The sequence below is a fragment of the Bos javanicus genome, chromosome 6 (assembly GCF_032452875.1).
Source record: "Bos javanicus breed banteng chromosome 6, ARS-OSU_banteng_1.0, whole genome shotgun sequence".
NCBI lineage: Eukaryota > Metazoa > Chordata > Mammalia > Artiodactyla > Bovidae > Bos > Bos javanicus.
In genome coordinates, this window is record NC_083873.1 from 7,456,825 (window position 1) to 7,480,012 (window position 23,188).

Below are 23,188 nucleotides of genomic sequence, written 5' to 3' on the forward strand. Positions count from 1 at the left end.
GCCATCATGGTCAACAAAAGAGTCCGAAATGCAGTACTTGGATGCAACCTCAAAAACGACACAATGATCTCTGTTCGTTTCCAAGGCAAACCATTTAATATCACAGTAGTCGAAGGCTATGCCCCAACCAGTAATGCTGAAGAACCTGAAGTTGAACAGTTCTATGAAGACCTACAAGACCTTTTAGAACTAACACCCCCAAAAGATGTCCTTTTCATTATAGGGGACTGGAATGCAAAAGTAGGAAGTCAAGAAACACCTGGAGTAACAGGCAAATTTGGCCTTGGAATATGGAATGAAGCAGGGCAAAGGCCAATAGAGTTTTGCCAAGAGAAGGCACTGGTCATAGCAAACACCCTCTTCCAACAACACAAGAGAAGATTCTTTACATGGACATCACCAGATGGTCAACACCGAAGTCAGATTGATTATGTTCTTTGCAGCCAAAAATGGAGCAGCTCTATACAGTTAGCAAAAACAAGACCAGGAGCTGACTGTGGCTCAGATCATGAACTCCTTATTGCCAAATTCAGACTTAAATTGAAGAAAGTGGGGAAAACCAGTAGACCATTTCAGTATGACCTAAATCAAATCCCTTATGATTATACAGTGGAAGTGAGAAAAAGATTAAAGGGCCTAGATCTGATAGATAGAGTGCCTGATGAACTATGGACGGAGGTTCGTGACATTGTACAGGAGACAAGGATCAAGACCATCCCCATGGAAAAGAAATGCAAAAAAGCAAAATGGCTGTCTGAGGAGGCCTTACAAATAGCTGTGAAAAGAAGAGACGCAGGAAGCAAAGGAGAAAAGGAAAGATACACCCATTTGAATGCAGAGTTCCAAAGAATAGCAAGAAGAGATAAGAAAGCCTTCCTCAGCGATCAATGTAAAGAAATAGAGGAAACAACAGAATGGGAAAGACTAGGGATCTCTTCAAGAAAATGAGAGCTACGAAGGGAACATTTCATGCAAAAGTGGGCTCAATAAAGGACAGAAATGGTATGGACCTAACAGAAGCAGAAGATATTAGGAAGAGGAGGCAAGAATACACAGAAGAACTGTACAAAAAAGACCTTCACAACCCAGATAATCACGATCACTCACCTAGAGCCAGACATCCTGGAATGCAAAGTCAAGTGGGCCTTAGAAAGCATCACTACAAACAAAGCTAGTGGAGGTGATGGAATTCCAGTTGAGCTATTTCAAATCTTGAAAGATGATGCTGTGAAAGTGCTGCACTCAATATACCAGCAAATTTGGAAAACTCAGCAGTGGCCACAGGACTGGAAAAGATCAGTTTTCATTCCAATCCCAAAGAAAGGCAATGCCAAAGAATGCTCAAACTACCACACAATTGCACTCATCTCACACGCTAGTAAAGTAATGCTCAAAATTCTCTAAGCCAGGCTTCAACAGTATGTGAACCGTGAACTTCCAGATGTTCAAGCTGGTTTTAGAAAGGCAGAGGAACCAGAGATCAAATTGCCAACATCTGCTGGATCATGGAAAAAGCAAGAGAGTTCCAGAAAAACATCAATTTCTGCTTTATTGACTGTGCCAAAGCCTTTGACTGTGTGGATCACAATAAACTGTGGAAAATTCTGAAAGAGATGGGAATACCAGACCACCTGACTTGCCTCTTGAGAAACCTATATGCAGGTCAGGAAGCAGCAGTTAGAACTGGACATGGAACAACAGACAGTTTCCAAATAGGAAAAGGAGTATGTCAAGGATGTATGTTGTCACCCTGATTATTTAACTTCTATGCAGAGTACATCATGAGAAATGCCGGGCTGGAAGAAGCACAAGCTGGAATCAAGATTGCTGGGAGAAATATCAATAACCTCAGATATGCAGATGACACTACCCTTATGGCAGAAAGTGAAGAGGAACTAAAAAGCCTCTTGATGAAAGTGAAAGAGGAGAGTGAGATGTTGGCTTAAAGCTCAACATTCAGAAAACTAAGATCATGGCATCCGGTCCCACCACTTCATGGGAAATAGATGGGGAAACAGTGGAAAGTCTCAGACTTTATTTTTGGGGGCTCCAAAATCACGGCAGATGGTGATTGCAGCCATGAAATTAAAAGACGCTTACTCCTTGGAAGGAAAGTTATGACCAACCTAGATAGCATATTGAAAAGCCGAGATATTACTTTGCCAACAAAGGTCCATCTAGTCAAGGCTATGGTTTTTCCAGTGGTCATGTATGGATGTGAGAGTTGGACTGTGAAGAAGGCTGAGCACCAAAGAATTGATGCTTTTGAACTGTGGTGTTGGAGAAGACTCTTGAGAGTCCCTTGGACTGCAAGAAGATCCAACAATTCTATCCTAAAAGAGATCAGTCCTGGGTGGTCATTGGAAGGACTGATGCTGAAGCTGAAACTCCAGTACTTTGGCCACCTCATGCAAAGAGCTGACTCACTGGAAAAGACTCTGATGCTGGGAGGGATGGTGGGCAGGAGGAGAAGGGGACAACAGAGGATGAGATGGCTGGATGGCATCACCGATTCGATGGACATGAGTTTGAGTGAACTCCAGGAGTTGGTGATAGACACGGAGACCTGGCGTGCTGTGATTCATGGGGTCGCAAAGAGTCGGACACGACTGAGCAACTGAACTGATCTGACATGCCCACTAGAAGGCTAAAATAATAAGATAATAATATTTAATACTTGGAGGAATATAAAACAACAGGAAAACTCACATAGTATTGGAAATATAAATTGATATCACCACTTTGAAAAACTGTTTGGCATTTTCTACTAAAGCTGATCATAAGTATACCATATAACCAGCAATTCTACTGGTTGATAAACAACAGAAAAAAATTGTCCTCTGAAGGACAAATATTTTTAACAATAGTTGTGTTTAAAACATTCTTAACATGACTATTCCAAAAAAATGAAAGGCAAAGATTGAAAACAACCCAACCATACACACTGGAACAGAATGGAATAAATAAATTTGTTAAATTCAAACAGTGCAATACTACAGAAAAATAAAGTTGAAAGAAATACAACCCTACACAATAATATCTGCAAAACCAAAATAATGTTAGACAAAACAAGCTATATATAGAAGAGTCCATTTATATGATTCTTTTTATACACATCTTAAAGCCAGGCAAACTAATTTATGATGTTAGAAGCCAGGATAGTGGTTTTCTTGGTGGGAAGTGAAGGACTATAAAGCAGCCCAAGGGAGAGGGTGTGTAGATTCTGGTAGAACCTCTTTCTTGATCTGGGTACACAGCTCTGTATACTTGGTGAAATCCATTGAGCACCATACTTATTACTTATACAGTTTTATGTCTGTAAATTATAGTTCAATAGAGAAAAGGCCATTAAATAATAACATGGTGAATAAACTTTCAAGCTATTAACATTCTGTAAAGGTGAAAAAATAAGTTAAATGAAATTGAGTAATATGAAGAAAATAAAATAGTGGAGAGACCCAAGAAGGTCTGAAGAGGAGGGGGTCACAGTTTTAAAGAGAGTGGTCAGAGAGGCTAACTACGGGGATAGTTAATCTCTCTCTTACCTGTATGGTAAAATTTCCCCGAAAATCCCAGGTTGAAAGTAAAATTTGTGATTTGTGCACGCAAAAGATTCTGAGTATCAAGCAGGGCCTGAAATACATAATTAAAAAAATGTATCAGGTAGAGAATCGCTTTGAGAAGATATCTTCCGTTAGCAGTCAAAAGGTAAAAATACTCCTTTAGGCATGAAAGAGTTAAATCATGGAAAGTAGGTTTTTTTTACCACCTTCCAACTAGCAAGATGGTTCTGAGATTACATAATTATATACTTATACATTTATTCTTTAGATGCAGTAAATCAGCAAAAAGTGTCAGTTAGAAAAAGGAAGTTAAATGAAAAGTTTATTCTTCATGTTCGAAGGAACTAGTATCTAATACATAAAATACATCTCATTTTACCCTTTAGGGGATGTAATTCACCAACTGTAAAAAAAAAAAAAAGATATTCTTTTTAAGTGAAACTATGTAAAAACATATTAAAAGAAACAGATAGTTGTTTCTCAGATACATCTTTGGTCTTCAAAATCCAATTCTTTTCAATGTGTAAGTCTTAGATTCCCCAAAGATAGTGATTATTCTTCAAATATGGGTATCATGGTAAAGTAAATTTCTAATTTGCCCTTTCATTGGAAAACAGATAAACAAACTTTTTACTAATGACAGGTAAAGCTATTTTGAGGTTTAATTATTATATCGTATAAAGTATCATGCTATGAATATTTTAATGGACTTCTCTTTCTCCTTTTCTTTCTCATTCTTATTCAAATTCACATTCTTATATTCCTTCTCTTCCTGTTCCCCAGACTATGGTAGTTCAGTGCCCACCTAAAGGAAGCAAAAAGTAACTCTAAATGGTAGACTTGTAAAGGATCTTAGTTAATTCTTATATTATACACGAAGAAAGTCAGGAGAACCGATTTACCTGTTTTCACAGATAAAATTAGTTGGTAGGTCCTAGGTTAAGGACATACATCACCTGATCCAAGTTAGGTGCTCTTTTTAGTCTACCACTCTAAATCTTTCCCTACCCTTCCATAGTACAGCTGGACCCACAACAGAATCTTTTCTCTTCCTAGTGTCTGATACCTGGAAGCCCCGCCCCCTCATGCTCATGACCTGAATCTTTTGGGGGGATAAACAGATATTCATTTTATTCAGAGACCCTCTCACAACTGCATGTGTTCAACAATTACTAGTTGCCACTCCTTTCTTATTGCTGCTGCTACAATTACTACTACGAATTTGTTGTTGTTATTGTTAGTGGTAGATAATACAAATCTATCTGAACTTTACCCTTCATTTGTTAAAGTGGAGACAATTACCTAGTTCAGAGAACTGTGATGAGGAATGTAGAAGATGTAATATATGCAGGAATGTCTGATAAACTTTTTAAAAAGTGGCATAAAATATTAGGTGTTCATATAATTATCAGCAATATATTACATATTAATGTAATTATGTGCATTATATTATTGATAACTGTATCTGTATATTGTATACTTCTTATCTACTTATTTTTTATTTGAAATAGGGCTGACAAACAATATTATGTTAGCTTCAGGAATATAAAATAGTAATTTGACATTTAAATACAGTATGAAATGATCAAACCTGAAGTCTAGGAACCATCTGTGCCCATACAAAGTCATTACAGTATTACTGACCAAATTTCTTATGCATATTTATGTAAATTACATCCCCATGACTTAATTATTTTATAATCAGCAGTTTGTACTCTTAATTTCACTTACCTATTACCTTAATTTCACTCATTCCCTCAAACTTCTTCTTTTTGGCAACTACCCATTTGTTCTCTTATCTATGAGTCTGTTTTTGTTTCATTTTGTTTGTTTTTTACATTCTACATATAAGTGAGATCATATGGTATTTATCTTTCTCTGTTTATTTACTTCACTGAGCATAATACCCTCTAGACCCATCCATGATGTCCCATGGCAAGATTTCACTCTTTTTTTAAATGGCAAATATTCTACTGTATGTACACACTACATCTTTATCCATTCGTCTATTGATGGACCTTAGCTTGCTTCTACATCTTGGCTGTTATAAACAATACTACAATGAAAATAGGGTTTTTTAATTAGTGATTTTGCTTTCTTTGGGTAAATACTCAAAAGTGAAATTGCTGAGAGATATGGTAGTTCTATTTTTAATTATTTGAGGAAGGTTTATACTGTTTTCCATAGTGGCTGCACCAATTTAAAACCCCACAAACAATATACAGGAGTTCTTTTTCATCCACATCCTTTCTAGCACTTGTAATTTCTTGTCCTTGTCCTAGCTATTCTGAAGTGAGATCTCATTGTGGTTTTGTTTGCATTTCCCTGATGATTAGTGACGCTGAACATCTTTTCCCGTGTGTGCTGGCTATCTGTATGTCTTCTTTGTGTTCTCTGTTTTTTTACCACAATAAAATAGATGCATATATATATATATATACACACACACACCCATCCACACATTTCATAAGCTTCCCTGGTGGCTCAGTGGTAAAGAATCGACCTGCCAGTGCAGGATACCAGGTTCAATCCCTGGCTCAGGAAGATGCCCTGGAGGAGGAATCGCAACCCATTCTAGTATTCTTGCCTGAGAAATCCCATGGACCGAGTGGCCTGGAAGGCTACTGTCCACAGGGTTGCAAAGAGCTGGACATGACTTAGAGACTAAAACAAAAACAACAACATATACTCAGATATACAGATGTATAGCTCAGTGAAATTAGAGGCATAAAGTAAAAATCAGAACTGTATCAATTATAATATAAAATACAGGTTTGAATTTTGCCTTTTCCATTTAACAGTATATCATGAGCTTTCTCTCATCACATTAACCATTCAAATCCAAAATTTTTAATCTATTGGTTTTAATGGATGCTGAATATTATATCAAATGCATACATTATAATTTATTTAACCATTTATACTACTGTTGTACATTCAGATTGTTTCCTTTTTTTTGTCTAATATAAATTCTGCCCTATGTATCAATACATATTTATATAGCAATGAAGTAACCATTTCCTCAGGAGAAAATAATTCTGCTTACTCTTACCAAGCAAAACAATTTCTGAGCAAATCTGAAAATGCTTATAAAAGTACTGGGCTTCCCTGGTGGCTCAGTGGTAAAAAATCTGCCTGTCAACACAGGAGATGGGTTCAGTCCAGGGTTGGGAAGATTCCCTGGAGAAGGAAATGGTAACCCACTCCAGTATTCTTGCCTGGGAAATCCCATTGACAGAGGAGCCTGATGGGCTACAGCCAATGGGATCACAAGAGTTGGACCAGACTTAGCAACTAAACAATAGCAAATAAAAGTATTAATAGGGAACATAATATCCAATAAGCATTATAAGAGAATTGTATTTGAATACAATTTAACACAAAAATTTGACTATTTCCAAAATTATTTTTCCAAATTTGAATCTCTATGCTACCCCACTAACTTAGTTTTTTGAGGCCTCATTCTATAAAGCCAAAAGCAGTTACAGGCATTAAAAGATCTAGTTGAAGGCAAAAAATAAAAATAAAAAAGATCTAATTTAAAGAAACAGGGGTTTGAGAACTGAGTAAAATGGGAGATTTTATATATCTTTGGATTTTTCTCCAAATTTCTTTAACAAAATGAACATATCAATTAAAGCAAATAGAAAAGACAAATTTATAAAAAATAACTGCAAAAGAGTTTTATATGGAGATTTATGTTAGGATTCATTACATGTGTGACATTCTTTGGGGAATTATCTGCTGGCTTTTTGTTTCTTATCTGGGCTTCCTAAATTATATTTTGACCTATTTTATCTTTTGATAGTTAACATAAGTAGTTGGTGACCAAATTAAGGCTGGGAAAGAAATTTTAGTGTTTAATATGGTTTTTCAGCAATAGGCAAAAGTATGTTTCAGCACAGAATTTTTAGAGTTAATATTTTCTTAATCAACCAAATACTAATTATAATATAAATATGTATAATATAGCTAGATCTGCTAAAGTAAACAAAAACAATTGGGCAGCTAATTTATATAAACTCCTGTATCTCTCGATCTATGTACACATACACACAAACATCAGAGATATTCATGGGTTTGGCATGAAGATCAAATGAGAACATGGATACATGACCTTAATCCTAGCACTCAGAAGTGGATTTTAAGCCTATGAGTGGAATTTTTCATCCTTTCCTCTGTCACCTTAAAAGTTCTTTATTATCCTGTTACAAAATTCCATCTTCTATTTCTCACTGTTGTTCACTTGGTGTAAAGTCAGACATATGCCTAAAATTTTAAATGATATTTTAAAATTGAGCCTTGGCACTTTTGGAGTTGTCTAATCAGCACCGGGGCTTCAGATGGCTCAGTGGTAAAGAATCCGCCTGCCAATGCAGGAGACACAGGAGATGTGGGTTGGATCCCTGGGTCAGGAAGATTCCCTAGAGAAGGAAATGGCGACTTGCTCCTGTATTCTTGCCTGGAAAATTTCATGGACAGAGGAACCTGATGGGCTACAGTCCATGGAGTTGCAAACAGACATGACTGAGCACGCACACCTTGTCAGCACTGAAGATTTTAAACAAAAGAGGAATATGGCCCACGTAGCTGTATTATAGCAACTTTTACAGTGCTGTGCATTTCTTTCTTAGTGACCTTGTGTGCTCAGTCACTCAGTCGTGTCTGACACTTTGTGACCCCATGGACTGTAGCCCGCCAGGCTCCTCTGTCCATGGGATTCTCCAGGCAAGAAGACTGGAGTGGATTGCCATGCCCTCCTGCAGGGGATCTTCCTCAACCCAGGGATGGAACCCAGGTCTCCTGCATTGCAGGCAGATTCTTTATCAACTGAGCCACCTAAGAAACCCTTAGTGAATCCTTTATCCTCCAACAAAATGTTCATGTATTTTATTGTTTGTATTGTAGTAAAAGAATAATGACAATGGTTTTTATGGAATCCAAGGAAAGGACAGTAACACAGTCATCTTGAATTATTCATTAATCGTACCTAAACTGTCCAGAGCAAAATTATATAACCTCTAAATCATACACATGAGAGATGGTTTGCTAGAAAATTTATTGGGCTGAAATTGGCAAATAATGACATGAGTAGGAAAATGGAAAACAAGTTAAGTACCATTCTCATTAAGCATTCATTTGAAATTGTTATACTTATTCTATTTAGCTTATGGCTATATACCCAAATAGTCAAAATGCTAATGTACTTTTTCAAAAAAGAAATAAAAATAAAAGCTAGTTCTCAGCACCTTTAGGCAACTGTAAGTTGTATCTCACTCATTCGATTATACAGAAAAGGTTTTTATGTGTTGTAATAAACATAATTTTTAAACCTTAGTAATTTAAAATACTTGCTTCCAGCAGCAAAGCAGAAAAGGATGGAGAGGTGTAGGATTCCATATGAAGGGACTAAAGCATCTCAAACCATGTACTACTGTTCCAGAGCAAATTAAGTTTCCTTTAACAGTTGCAGAGTTATGTTGGAAACCCCTTAAGTAGCATTATCTGTTCTGCCTAAGAGTTGAAAGTGGTAAATACTTTAAAAAAAACTCTGATAACTAGTTACCACTCCTATCCCCACCAAATACATTTTGGGTTTTAGTAAAGCTGGACTATAAATTCCATGAGGTAGTGTCTCTGTCCAGTTCACTTTTCACTACTGAAGTCTAGCATGTTGTAAGGGAGAGGAGAGGGACAAGTAACTTTATTGAATGGGGACATTAATGAATTTCTGATTGATCTCATAGTGCAGTAAACTCATAAAGACTTGATAATATTGTGGAACATTCTTTTGCTATTTTATTTTCATAAACTGTTTTTAATCTTGAATTAATTTGAACATATTTCATATCCAAAAAGTTATTATAAAACATTATTTTCAAATTATTTGTAAAAAAAGTGCTAAAATAAAAGCATTCCCTATTTCAGTACTTCTCAAACTTCTAAACACATGAAGATAATCTTAAAAGCTTAATAAAATGCAGATTTCTGGATTCTAACCCAGGAATCTCGGAGAAGGCAATGGCATCCCACTCCAGTACTCTTGCCTGGAAACTCCCATGGACAGGAGCCTGGGCTGCAGTCCATGGGGTCGCTGCCAGTTGGACACGACTGAGCGACTTCACTTGCACTTTTCACTTTCATGCATTGGAGAAGGAAAGGGCAACCCACTCCAGTGTTCTTGCCTGGAGAATCCCAGGGACAGCGGAGCCTGGTGGGCTGCCATCTATGGGGTCGCAAAGAGTCGGGCACGACCGAAGCGACCTAGCAGCAGCAGCAGCAACCCAGGAATCTAACCAGAGATTCTGACCTATAGTGCTGAAGCAGGCCAAAGCATCCTAGATGATTCTGCTGTAGGTGACATTATGCCACACTCTAAGAATCACTGTCTTATTCCTTGATTTCAAATAGCTCAACACAAGTTTTCACTTACTTAGAGGCATGCTTTTCTCTGAGAATATGAAATCTTTGATATCCACTATATAACAAAATTCTTGGTATACAGTAGGCATTCAGCTATTGATTTTATAAGCCACATAAATAATAGGTACTGTGAATTCTAAAATCAAAAATATTCTAGAAAACAAAAAGAAATATATAGGATCACAGAATCCACCCCACTGGGTTGACCCCAAAGTACTTTATCATGCCTGGAGTAATCTGGGTAAGAAATTATACAACACAGATGGTAGCCTTTAGAAGTTTTCATGTTTTGTCTTTATCAATTTTATTTTCCTTAGTTTTTCTAATAAAAGTCCCCCTTCAGCTTGAGTTGGGAGAACCAGTTAATCAGATTGCCACCTAAGGTAATCAGCTTCAACCTAGGGAAGTTAAGGTGTTGAGGAGGCAAGTGATTATAGAGGATGCTGCTGCTGCTGCTGCTAAGTCACTTCAGTCGTGTCCGACTCTGTGTGACCCCAGAGACGGCAGCCCACCAGGTTCCCCCGTCCTGAGGATAGATATGTCTTAAGAATCAGATTGCCATGGGACTATACAATTCAGCTATTGTGGAGAACAGTTTGGTGGTATCTCAAAAAGTAAAATATAGAATTATCATATGACTCAGCAATTATGATCCTCACTTTATATCCAAAAGAACTGAAAACAGGTTTTTAGAGAAATATTTGTACACACTTGTTGATAGCAGCAGCATTCACAGTAGCCAAAAGGCAGAAACCACCCAGGTGTTCATTAGTAGATGAACAGGTAAACCAATTGCAGTTCATATATACAACGGAACATTATACAGCCATAACAAGGAATGAAGTGCTGATACATGCTACAATATGGATGAATCCTGAAAACATTAACACTAAGTGAAAGAAGCCAGGCATAAAAGGTCACATACTATATGATTCCATTTACATGAAGCACCCAGAACAGGTAAATCTATGGTGATGGAAAGTGGACTGGCGCTGCAGAGGGAGGTAGGGAGAAATTATTAGAACTCCTTAATGGGTGTGGGTTTTCCTTTTGGGGTGATGAAAGTGTTTTGTACCAGATAGAAGTGGTGGTTGAACAGCACTGTGAATGTACTAATGCCATTGAATTATTTTAACATGGTAGTTTTATGTATGTGAATTTCACCTCAAAAACCAAAAGACTGTGCAATTGTGAGTACTGTTGTCTTCATGTTTTTTTCCCTAAATTTTATTGAAAGAGCATTATATGAATTACTCTACCCAAAATATTTCCAACAGATGTCCCATATCCTTTACACTGACTTTAAGAAAAGTGTCCAGAAACGGATTAAGTAAACACATCAGGAACTGTTGGGATGCAGTGACAGTCGATATTCAAAAATTCCTATGGTATTTGGAACTTGCCTTAGACCTTATCTTCTATCATCCTCCCTTCTATGCACCCAGCTGTGGATTTACTCATCTGTATGCTGTTCCTGGAGCATACCAAGTTTATTCTCACTTCAAGGTCCTTAGTCTTGCTATTTCCTCTTCAAAGATATACTTTGCTCAGATATTCATGTGGTTTACTTCCTCACCTCTACTAGATCTCTGCTTAAATATCATCCCCTCGGTGAGACCTTCCCTATCCCCTTTTTCACTGAAGAGTTGATTTACAATGTTATATTAGTTTCAGATGTACAACACAGTAATTTGATATTTTTATAGCTTATACTCCATTTAAAGTTATGATGAAATATTAGCTATATTCCCTGTGCTGTACATTACATACTTATATATATATCTCTTAATTCCCTTCCCTTTTCTTGACCTTTCCTCCACCCCTCTCCCCTCTGGTAACCACTAGTATGTTTTCTGTATCTATAAGTTTGTTTTTGTTTTGTTATACTCATTTGTTTTATTTTTAAGATTCCACATATAAGTGAAAACATACAGTATTTGTCCTCCTCTGTCTGAGCTACTTCACTAAACCCAATACCCTCCAAGTTCATAGAAGTTGCTGAAAATGGCAAGATTTCACTCTTTATTTATGGCTGAGTAGTAGTCCATTGTGAGGTGGCAAGAATACAGAACTGTACAAAAAAGATCTTCACGACCCAGATAATCATGATGGTGTGATGACTCTCCGAGAGCCAGACATCCTGGAATGTGAAGTCAAGTGGACCTTAGAAAGCATCACTACGAACAAAGCTAGTGGAGGTGATGGAATTCCAGTTGAGCTATTTCAAATCCTGAAAGATGATGCTGTGAAAGTGCTGCACTCAATATGCCAGCAAATTTAGAAAACAGCAGGCAGGACTGGAAAAGGTCAGTTTTCATTCCAATCCCAAAGAAGGGCAATGCCAAAGAATGCTCAAACTACCACACAATTGCATTCATCTCACACACTAGTAAGGTAATGCTCAAAATTCTCCAAGCCAAGTTTCATTAATATGTGAACCGTGAACTTCCAGATGTTCAAGCTGGTTTTAGAAAAGGTAGAGGAACCAGAGATCAAATTGCCAACATCCGCTGATCATGGAAAAAGCAAGAGAGTTCCAGAAAAACATCTATTTCTGCTTTATTGATTATGCCAAAGCCTTTGACTGTGTGGATCACAATAAACTGTGGAAAATTCTGAAAGAGATGGGAATACCAGACCACCTGACCTGCCTCTTGAGAAATCTATATGCAGGTCAGGAAGCAACAGTTAGAACTGGACATGGAACAACAGACTGGTTCCAAATAGGAAAAGGAGTATGTCAAGGCTGTATATTGTCACCCTGTTTATTTAACTTATATGCAGAGTACATCATGAGCAACTCTGGGCTGGAAGAAACACAAGCTGGAATCAAGATTGCCAGGAGAAATATCATTAACCTCAGGTATGTAGATGATACCACCCTTATGGCAGAAAGTGAAGAGGAACTAAAAAGCCTCTTGATGAAAGTGAAAGAGGAGAGTGAAATGTTGGCTTAAAGCTCAACATTCAGAAAACTAAGATCATGGCATCTGGTCCCATCACTTCATGGGAAATAGATGGGGAAACAGTGGAAACAGTGTCAGACTATTTTTTTGGGCTCCAAAATCACTGCAGATGGTGATTGCAGCCGTGAAATTAACAGACGCTTACTCCTTTGAAGGAAAGTTATGACCAACCTAGATAGCATATTCAAAAGCAGAGACATTACTTTGCAAACAAAGGTCCGTCTAGTCAAGGCTATGGTTTTTCCAGTGGTCATGTATGGATGTGAGAGTTGGACTGTGAAGAAGCCTGAGCACCAAAGAATTGATGCTTTTGAACTGTGGTGTTGGAGAAGACTCTTGAGAGTCCCTTGGACTGTAAGGAGATCCAACCAGTCCATTCTGAAGGAGATCAGTCCTGGGTGTTCTTTGGAAGGACTGATGCTGAAGCTGAAACTCCAGTACTTTGGCCACTTCATGCGAAGAGCTGACTCATTGGAAAAGACCCTGATGCTGGGAGAGATTGGGGGCAGGAGAAAAAGGGGATGACAGAGGATGAGATGTCTGGATGGCATCACTGACTTGATGGACGTGAGTTTGAGTGAACTCTGGGAGTTGGTGATGGACAGGGAGCCCTGGCATGCTGCAATTCATGGGGTAGCAAAGAGTCGGACACGACTGAGCAACTGAACTGTACTGAAGTAGAGCTCAGATAACCTGTGGGTGCTTCAGGTAACAAGGTCCAGTGTGACCCAGCACAGAAACTCGGAGTGTGGCTTTAGATCAGACCATGGAACCTGTCTGGTGGCTTTGGATTGAAATACTCTATAAATTTTCTTTTTCTTTTTTTTAAATGAAAGCTAGGGTAAAAGACACAAGTGTATACTTTGCTTAGCAACTTAGTCGACTAGAGACTAACTGTAAATGTATAAATAAAAAAGATGAAGTCAAAACAATAGGAAGCATGAATAATATTGAACTTATTAAAAAAAGTTTCATGCTCTCACTTAGAATCACTTTTACATTATAGGTTCTGATAAGTGTTATGAAATGAATTCCAAGAATATGGCAGATTAGATAAATTTGAAGTTATGGAAACTAACTACAGGAAAAAGTGCTGAAGAACTTAATGGAAGAGTTAGATAGAAAAAGCATAAATTACCACAAAAAATAAATACACATATATATTATGGGGGAGGCAAATGGCCTGAGACATCACCATAGCTTCTAAGGCTTCCCTACATTATAACCCAATCTCCTGCTGCTGCTAAGTCACTTCAGTCGTGTCCGACTCTGTGTGACCCCATAGACGGCAGCCCACCAGGCTCCCCCATCCCTGGGATTCTCCAGGCAAGAACACTGGAGTGGGTTGCCATTTCCTTCTCCAATGCATGAAAGTGAAAACTGAAAGTGAAGTTGCTCAGTTGTGCCCAACTCTTAGCGACCCCATGGACTGCAGCCTACCAGGCTCCTCTGTCCATGGGGTTTTCCAGGCAAGAGTACTGGAGTGGGGTGCCATTGCCTTCTCCATAACCCAATCAGTAGTCCATAAAAATGAATATGATAAGGTTGACAAAGTTGTCCCATTGATTCCATAACTCAACTTATTAATTCAATATACATTGACTGAGTGCCTACTATATTTTATGTCCTATGGTAGTTGCTGGGATAATCAAATTAGACTTACCAGTCAGTCATAGGAAGTTTTAAGGAGAAAATGAGATAATATCTGAGAAAATTCTCTTTAAAGTCCTAAGCAATGTATAAAAATATTATTATTGTCTAAAATAAGTTTTCTGGGAAACGATTTATATTTTTAAAGTCAAATGACATTCTTGAACGACTTACAGATGAGTCAAGCAATTTCAGGCATCAACTCACTTTTCTCAGCTCTAGCCCACAGGCTCTCTTATTGTCAGGGAAAACTCTAAGCTTCTTCCGGCATCTGGGCCTTTGTTCTTGCTGTTCTCTTTTCCCCATACAGGCACATTTTTGATTTACATTTCTTTTATGTCTCTGCTCAAATATTACCTTATTGAAGAAGCGTTCCCTGGCCCTCCTTTTAAACTTTGCAACAACACAGCCGCACCCCGAGGCCCATACTTTGCTATCCCCTCTCCCCTCCACTATTCTCTGCAGCACTGTCATGCCTAATGTGTTGTGCCATATGTTTGTTTATCGTTGTCTACTCCCACTGATGGAGAAGGAAATGGCAACCCACTCCAGTGTTCTTGCCTGGAGAATCCCAGGGATGGGGGAGCCTGGTGGGCTGCAGTCTATGGGGTCGCACAGAGTCGGACACGACTGAAGTGACTTAGCAGCACTCCCACTGAACGTAAGGAACATGAGAGCAAGGACTCGGCCTGTATGAAGACTGCCCACTGCCTGATATGTAGTAGCTACTCATAAATATTTGTTGAATAAATAAATGAATGAATGGATGCTCCTGAATTGAAATTTAGGGTAGTTTGAGCTGAAGCAGAAGTGCAATTCTTTAGCCAAAGTTGGAACTGAAATTGAGAAAAAATTATTTGGACCAGTCCAGCTTCTTTGAAACAGCAGTAAAAGCAAAAAGAAGAATAGAAGCTCTAAAGATGGAGAGAAAAGGCCAGTTGTCTTGACGAGACCAGAAATAGAAATGGTCTAACATCTGACAAAGACTTCAAGCCAAGTCAAGCTACCAGGATGACTTCCTCTGACTTTCTGACAATATTTTAATTGTGAGGCTATTCAGAAAAATAATAGTGTGGTTTCTGGAGGGAAGGTTCCTGGGCTTGAATCCCAGCTCCAAGTACACTAAGTAATTTTTCACACTGGCAAGTGTCTTTACTTAACCCTCAATTTTCTTATTTCAAAAACACTGTGTTTCAATACCTATTTCATAGGGTTGTAAGTTTTGGATGATGTAATCTGTGTAAAGAGCACTGTCTGAAACATAAAAATCATGATAGAATTTTAATACTTTAACCTAAATCTAAAAAAAAAAGACTTAAAATGATCACAAGAATGTTTAACACTGGGGCTTCCCAGGTGGCGCCAGTGGTAAAGAACCTGCCTGCCTATGCTGGAGAAGTAAGAGACATGAGTTTGATCCCTGGCTTGGGAAGATCCCCTGGAGGAGGAAATGGCAACCCACATAAAGTGGTTTAAAAGGGAAAAAATGATAGATATAAAATGGAATAAATTATTATAAAAATTAAAAAATGCACATTACTTTGGGCGCTAGTATTAGCTCTGTGTGGACTGTGCAGCAGTGGCCAGAGCGGGGGAAGCATGTTACTACAACTGGAAAGGGGAAAGATCCAGAGAGTCTTTCATGGAGGGGGTTCTGCATTCCTTCAGAGAGCAGGGAAGAGCAGGAAATATTTGGCACTCAAAACTTGACTAGAGAGTCCTCTGCCTGTGGCTGAACTAAGAATGCATCATAAATAATGAGAATCACACAGGAGAATCACAGAATCTGAAGCTGGAAAAGTTTTAAGAGACGGCCAAGCCTGGTATTTTTCAAACTGTTGCACTGAGGTCACTATCTTCGATCACAAGGATAAGCATATTACTGATGAGCCCTCATACCCCCAGGACTTTGCTCTATAGACCGACATGAGTCCTACCCAAAAAAAAAAAAAAAAAAGAATCGTTTAAATTATTCATGTTAATTTATAAAACCAAACCAAGAAAAATTAATTTTTAAATTAAATTTGAAAAACATTATTCATATACATTATTTTAATCTTTCATAGCTGATTCAGTCAGACCATTTCATAAAACTCTTCAACTTCATAAAACTCTGGAATTTTGGCCCGGAATTATTTTATACTAAAGAAGCCTCTTTAAATACTGGAACTAGTTTATAAGACATCTGAAAATTACTTATTTCTGATTAATTTACCTAAAGAAGTATTTCCTTCCTTCCTTCCTTGATTTTTTTCCTTTTTGAGTGAATAAAATTATGAAAGGTTACAAGTTTCAAATAAATAGTAAGATAAAAATCAGAAACAGTAAGGGCAGATTTCAACATATGATTTTAGGTTGTTTATTTGTTAATGAAAAAAATAGTGGTTTGTTACTTTTGCTCTCCCAGCCTTGCATGATTTCAAGCTTATCTTGTAAACAGGAAGTTCATTTATTCATCTGTTTGAATTAATTAAAAGCCAAAGAACCCACAGTCAATTAATGAAAAGTTAAATGGCCCACAGCTACTAACTTTATATTCAACCCAAGGGGTCTAATAAGATGGGGCAATCCATTCCATTTTAGAATGAGCCTTTCAGTTGCTTGTAAATGTCTCAAAAAATGTCTTAAAGCAGAAGTAAACTTCAAATCAGATTTGCTCTCAAAGTTTAACATACTCTTTAAAATATTCCCCATTCACTTTTTGTGAAATGTGGTATCAAATGCAGAAATGCTCAATGCCCCAGCGAGTCCTGCCACAGCAGGGCTGTGCTGGGTATGAGGGTGGAGGTGGACATAGTTTAGGTGGCTTCTAATTCCTAGTGGAAAAATAAAGGGTCCCATGAGACGATGCCATGAGGATCAGGCATCCCTTTGCCATGAATGCTCCATAGGCTGGAAGTATACAGTTGCTCTACTCGTTTGTATGAGTAGCAGGTGGTCTCTCCCATTGGTGCTCTAAACCTTTAACCCTTTGTGCCTTTTCCTCTAGGCACAGTCTTTCAACTATCAGAAGGGTGACATTTATCTCCATGATGGAGTTGGCTTGACATGTGCCTTCTTTGACTAGGTTTTCTTTCCTGGTTATCATTCTGCATCTACCCTTGTTTGCAAAGTTCATGTCTTACTCTTCATAGCTCAGGGTCAACAATGGGGGTCCTAGTTACAAGAAGCCCTTCTTATTCTTACATATGTAATTTTTAATAAAAGGCTCTGTCATGGGCCTCTCCTGTGGAAAGAAACTGGGAACACACACCAGATGCTGATGTGTGACTTACGTGGGGGATTCTCATACACAAAGGCAAAGGACAGAACACAGACTTCAGTGCTTTAGTCTTTGAAATGATTAAACAGAAAGTCACATTTGTTTGACATTATGACTTCAGACCATTCTTCTAATAATAAATCCTAGGCTTGATTTAAATTTTGAGTTATAATTGGTAGATTGACTCTAAAGTTGGGAAAGATGCCATTATTTTCTTCTTTTTTCAGCTTTACTGAGGTTATTTATTCTATTTAGGTCATCAAATAGTTTTTTGCTCTTGGTGACCAATTTCAGATGTAAATAAATAAGCTAGATGGGAATCCTCTTACTACCTCAGAAGGAGTCCAGGACAACATCTCTTCAGTTCCCTAGTAGAAAATTTTTTCTTTATAAATATAATTTCACATAAAACTAAAATGAAAGTCTAGTCAATGATAGAATTGTCTAGAATCCAAAGGCTCTATATTACTGTCTGCAGTGATTTAAAAAAATCATATATATATATATATATATATATATATATATCCCATTACTAAGGAAGAGAGAATTTACGAATCAAATTATTTAACTTGTTTCTGCAAGATTGATTAAAAATTTTCAAAAAGCTTTGAAACATGTTCTTTTTCCACAGAGCCTTCCAATATCATAAATTCCAAATAGGAGTTAAACTTGTCATTCCCTGAACCTATGAAAATCAATTTCCTTAGATGAAGAGATCAGTTGTGACCTATACCTGTTTTTGTTTGTCTTATGTAAAAATCTCATAATAACATCATTAACTATCAGACAGTCAGCAACAGTCTGAACATGGAGGCTGTGAGTTCATATGTGAACTCAACTGAGGCACAGCTGATGTGGCAAGGAAGCTCCTAACCACTTTGTTCTTTATCTCTCTGTTTGAAAATACAGATGAAAATATGCACAGCCTTCAGAGTGGGTTTTAGAAAGGCCCTCTTTGCAAACACAAGGAGAATCTTTGTGTTAGTTTCCATGTAAACATTTCAGAGATTAATGAAGTTACACAAAACTGACAAACACTAAATTACAATTTCTTTGTTAGTTTGTTACTACAGATCGTGTAAAACCAGCATTCTAAGAAACACTGTAAAATGCTAATGGGACTGAGAGGAGCAGAGTGCTTCTTTAGGTCCTGTGAGCAGCGCCCTGGCCATGCCCCACCCCGAGTCAGCTGAGCACAGCAGTGGCCACCCAGTCGTTCAGATAATTTTGAGTTTCATATTTATTTGTACTCTGTGAATGTTAGTTTGCTTGCCATTCACAGTTAGATGCCCTAGGAACAACCTAGGGAATAAAACATTTTATTTTGACCATGGTTTTAGTCACTGCAGATAACCCTAAAAATCTGCTTTCATCAAATTCTGAATAGTATGATTTTGATAAGGAATGGTTTAAAACACTATTTCTAGTTCTCCCATTGCTATTATTTTTATTCTCAATATTAAAAAAAAAAAAACAACTTAGCACTGGACCTCACCTAGATGACTCTCATTTCTGCAATTTGACTGGTACTTTCACAGAAAGTCCAAGTGGTGACTAAGGTTTTATTATAGACAGTTCCACTTACTTTCAACTTCACTGTAAACAAGGATGGGAATTGAAACCAAAGAAAGAAAATAATGCAACATTCAAACTCTCCTCTACTATCCCTAGTATGGTGAGTTTCCTTATGTCTGACAATATCCCGCAGGTTGTACCTGGGGACACCCATCCGAGTTGAGAATGGTGAAGGTCAGTCTCCCTGGTGCTAAAATCTAACCTTCTAAATCCTCCCACACTAGTATTTTTGTATTGGTATGAAAAGACAATATGTTTTGTTAGTATGTTTACTTATTCATCTACACTGTCCCTACATTCATATTCTCTCTATATACGTATATCTGTATACATATATATGTTGTTGTTCAGTTGCTGAGTTGTGTCCCACTCTTTTTATGACCCCATGGACTGTAGCCTGCCAGGATCCTCTGTCTATGGGGATCTTCAGGCAAGAATACTGGAGTGAGTTGCCATTTCCTCCTCCAGGAGATCTTCCTGACCCAGGGATTGAACCCGCATCTCCTGCATTGGCAGGTGGGCTTTTTACCACTGAGCCACCAGGAAAGCCCTATATATATATATACACACACATACGTACACACACACACACATATGTATATTACATATATAATATAAATGTAGTCTTTCTTGAATATGAATCACAAAAAAATTATTTAAAATGGAAGAAGTTGAGACCAAACCGTTGAACGCATAGCATTTATAAGTTCACTCTTTATATTACAGAGAACAGATTAAGGCTGGATATCCTGAGAGTTATGGTCTTAAAAGTGCTCTATTGTGACTTCCCACAGGCAAGAGTGGCTTTCACATTGATACAAAACGTGATTTTCTGTCCTCAGGCCAAGCTGGTAGGCAGATTGCTTTCATGAAATTCCTGTGAAGCTGGCAGGAGGTGACTCATATACATAAATGCCTCTTTCAATCAGGAAGAAGGTGTCAGAGGGCAGGTGGGTGGTGTCTGAGTGACTAAGTTTTAAGATGTTAGGGGTACTGAAAAAATTCTCCTAAAATCAAAGTTTCTACGGAGAGGTACACGTGAGGCTCTGGATCACATTGATGAATCAAAGGAAAATGTTACAAGACTTTTTATTACATTGTTTGAATCTCAGTCTTTACTTCATAACTCAATGCAAAGAGAAACTCATATATAATCTTAAACTACTCATAAATTAAAAGCAGCCCAGATTTTAAACAAGCTCTAGGAATGAGCCTTGATTCCAAGACACTGAAATTAAAATACTAAGTACATTGTATGAAAGGGACAGAGAAGTTATGAGTATGTAAAAGGTGTCCGAAAGTCACAGAAATGTTTAGCAGTAGCCACAGACTACATTAGAGGAAGAGTACATTCCTGAGAAAATAAGTGACTACTCATGGTAAAGCGTCTGCTTGCAATGTGGGAGACCTGGGTTCAACCCCTGGGTCAGGAAGATCTCCTGGAGAAGGCACTGGCAACCCACTCCAGTACTCTCGCCTGGAAAATCCCATGGACGGAACAGCCTGGTAGGCTACAGTCCATGGAGTTGCAAAGAGTCAGACATGACTGAGCGACTTCACTTTCTTTTCACTCACTGTTTCATTCAAGTAAAATAAAACTTTCTTACAAATGGCAGTGGTATGGAACAGAAAAAAATCTTTATTGAAATCCTTGAGAGGATTTCAGATAAACACGAAGTAACAAAACGGCCACGTATCTAGGTGGTAGTCCATAATAGCTGACGTTCTCAGTAGATGCTGGGTGGAACAGATAAAAGCCAATACGGTAATTGAACTCCTAGGGAAAGCTGAACAGGCTGACAGAGTGAAATTCTTCATTTCATGGCTTTGTGTTCTGGTTTTCTCACAAGACCATGTTATATAGCTACTGTTTATTCCCTCTAAAAAATTTAAAGGAGGCAGAACAACAACAACAAGAGTAGATCATGTATGAAGTTGTTTTAATAGTAACCAAGAGTGACCACTGTGAGCGAGGGTGGGGTCTGGATTCAACAACGTTAGCAATGAAAGGCTGCAAAGTTTTTTTCATTCACTTATTCTGTGTGTTATGTTGGTTGGCTGGCTTTCCCTATAGTATCAATTTATTATTTTCAGGGACTATATGATTACTTTCAATTATTGTACCAGAATAGTTTCTATTAGTACTTTTCCCGGTTCATATATGTTTAAGATTATATATGAATTCTAAATATCTTCAGGCAGTTCTGGGACATTTGCCTGAACCCTTCTATCAGACATTTAACACTTTTTATTTTGGAGTTTTCTTGATGTGGTGAATTTCTGAGAGAGCTGGAAGCATTATTTCAGAAAACTTCTGATTTGGTTCACTACTGTCAATAAAGATTTCAGGAAACACAGGATCTTAATTCTGCAGCAAATCTATAGCAAACCTTACTCCAGCGTTAGGAAGCAATCATTATTTTCCACAGCCTGATTTTTTCTGAGGTTCTTTAAAGAGTGTATAATCGATTTTCTGAGCAGAGTTGCTAAGAAAGAAAATTCCTTTGGAACTGTTAAAAAGGCATGCTTTTACCTTTGTTTGTTTTAGTGTAGCATTAGGAATCTATCTTCCAAAGTTAAAAGGAGTTTGTAGGATTTACCTGAATGAGGGTTTTTTAATTATTGCAGGCTTATTATAATTTACTTTTATAATTTCTGTTTAATGGCTCTCAAAAAAGCCAACGTGCTACAGAAGTGGTCATGCTTGCATTTCTCAAAGATGTCACTCTGTCATTAAGGTTCCTGAGAGAGATTTGAAAGCCACCAAAACCAGGAATCATATATTCAAAATGACTGAGAAAAACATGTTTATTGGACCTACGCATCTGGCAATAGGCTGTGGTACAAAAAGTGGCATTTAGGCCACAAGTATAGCTCAAACCTAGCAGGATGTATATACTATTGTTCTAAAGATGGGCTTCCCTTGTAGCTCAGTTGGTAAAGAATCTACCTGCAAGGCAGGAGACCCGAGTTTGATTCCTGGGTTGGGAAGATCCCCCGGAGAAGGCAATGCTAACCCACTCCATTATTCTTCCCTGGAGAACCCCATGGACAAAGGAGCCTGGCAGGCTACAGTATATGGGGTCGCAAGAGTCGAACACGACTTAGCGACTAAACCACCAAAGACAGGGAGATTGTTGAAGAAAGTAAGATTGGATGGTTAAAAATTAAAAAGGCACAGTCATACTAGTCAGACAGGGTTTGACTTCTGCTCCTCCATTTATAAGCTGTATGACCTTGATAATAAGTGAGTCTCAGCCTACACTTTTGTAAAATGATACCTTTTTAAAAGGTGATTTAAATGACATCTTCTACGAAGAATGACTTAAATAATTCATGGAAGCACTAGATCAAATAATAGACCTAAAACACATAATGCTGCTGCTAAGTCACTTCAGTCGTGCCTGACTCTTAGCGACCCCATGGACTGCAGCCTACCAGGCTCCTCTGTCCATGGGGTTTTCCAGGCAAGAGAACTGGACTGGGGTGCCACTGCCTTCTCTGAAAACACATAATAGGTCTCCAGAAATGTTACTTCCTTTTATCTCCACCTACTGGGGCTTCCGAGGTGGCACTAGTGGAAAAGAACCTGCCTGCCAATGCAGGAGACACAAGAGAATGGGTTCAATCCCTGGGCCAGGAAGATCCCCAGGAGGAGGGCATGGCAACCCACTCTAGTATTCTTGCCTGGAGAATCCCATGGACAGAGGAGCCTGGCAGGATACAGTCCATAGGATTGCAAAGAGTCG

At 38.1% G+C, this 23,188-nt stretch overlaps 1 protein-coding gene across 3 annotated transcripts in view; it reads right to left on the reverse strand.

Annotated features, from left to right (window-relative positions):
- The window catches only part of LOC133249225 (bifunctional heparan sulfate N-deacetylase/N-sulfotransferase 3), a 184,083-nt gene that overhangs the window by 113,926 nt on the left and 46,969 nt on the right, over window positions 1-23,188 (reverse strand). For all 3 annotated transcript variants that reach the window (XM_061419299.1, XM_061419300.1, XM_061419301.1), the window contains one exon: window positions 3,546-3,633. In XM_061419299.1, coding sequence (XP_061275283.1) covers window positions 3,546-3,633 — 88 coding nt within the window. The remainder of the gene's footprint in view (window positions 1-3,545; window positions 3,634-23,188) is intronic.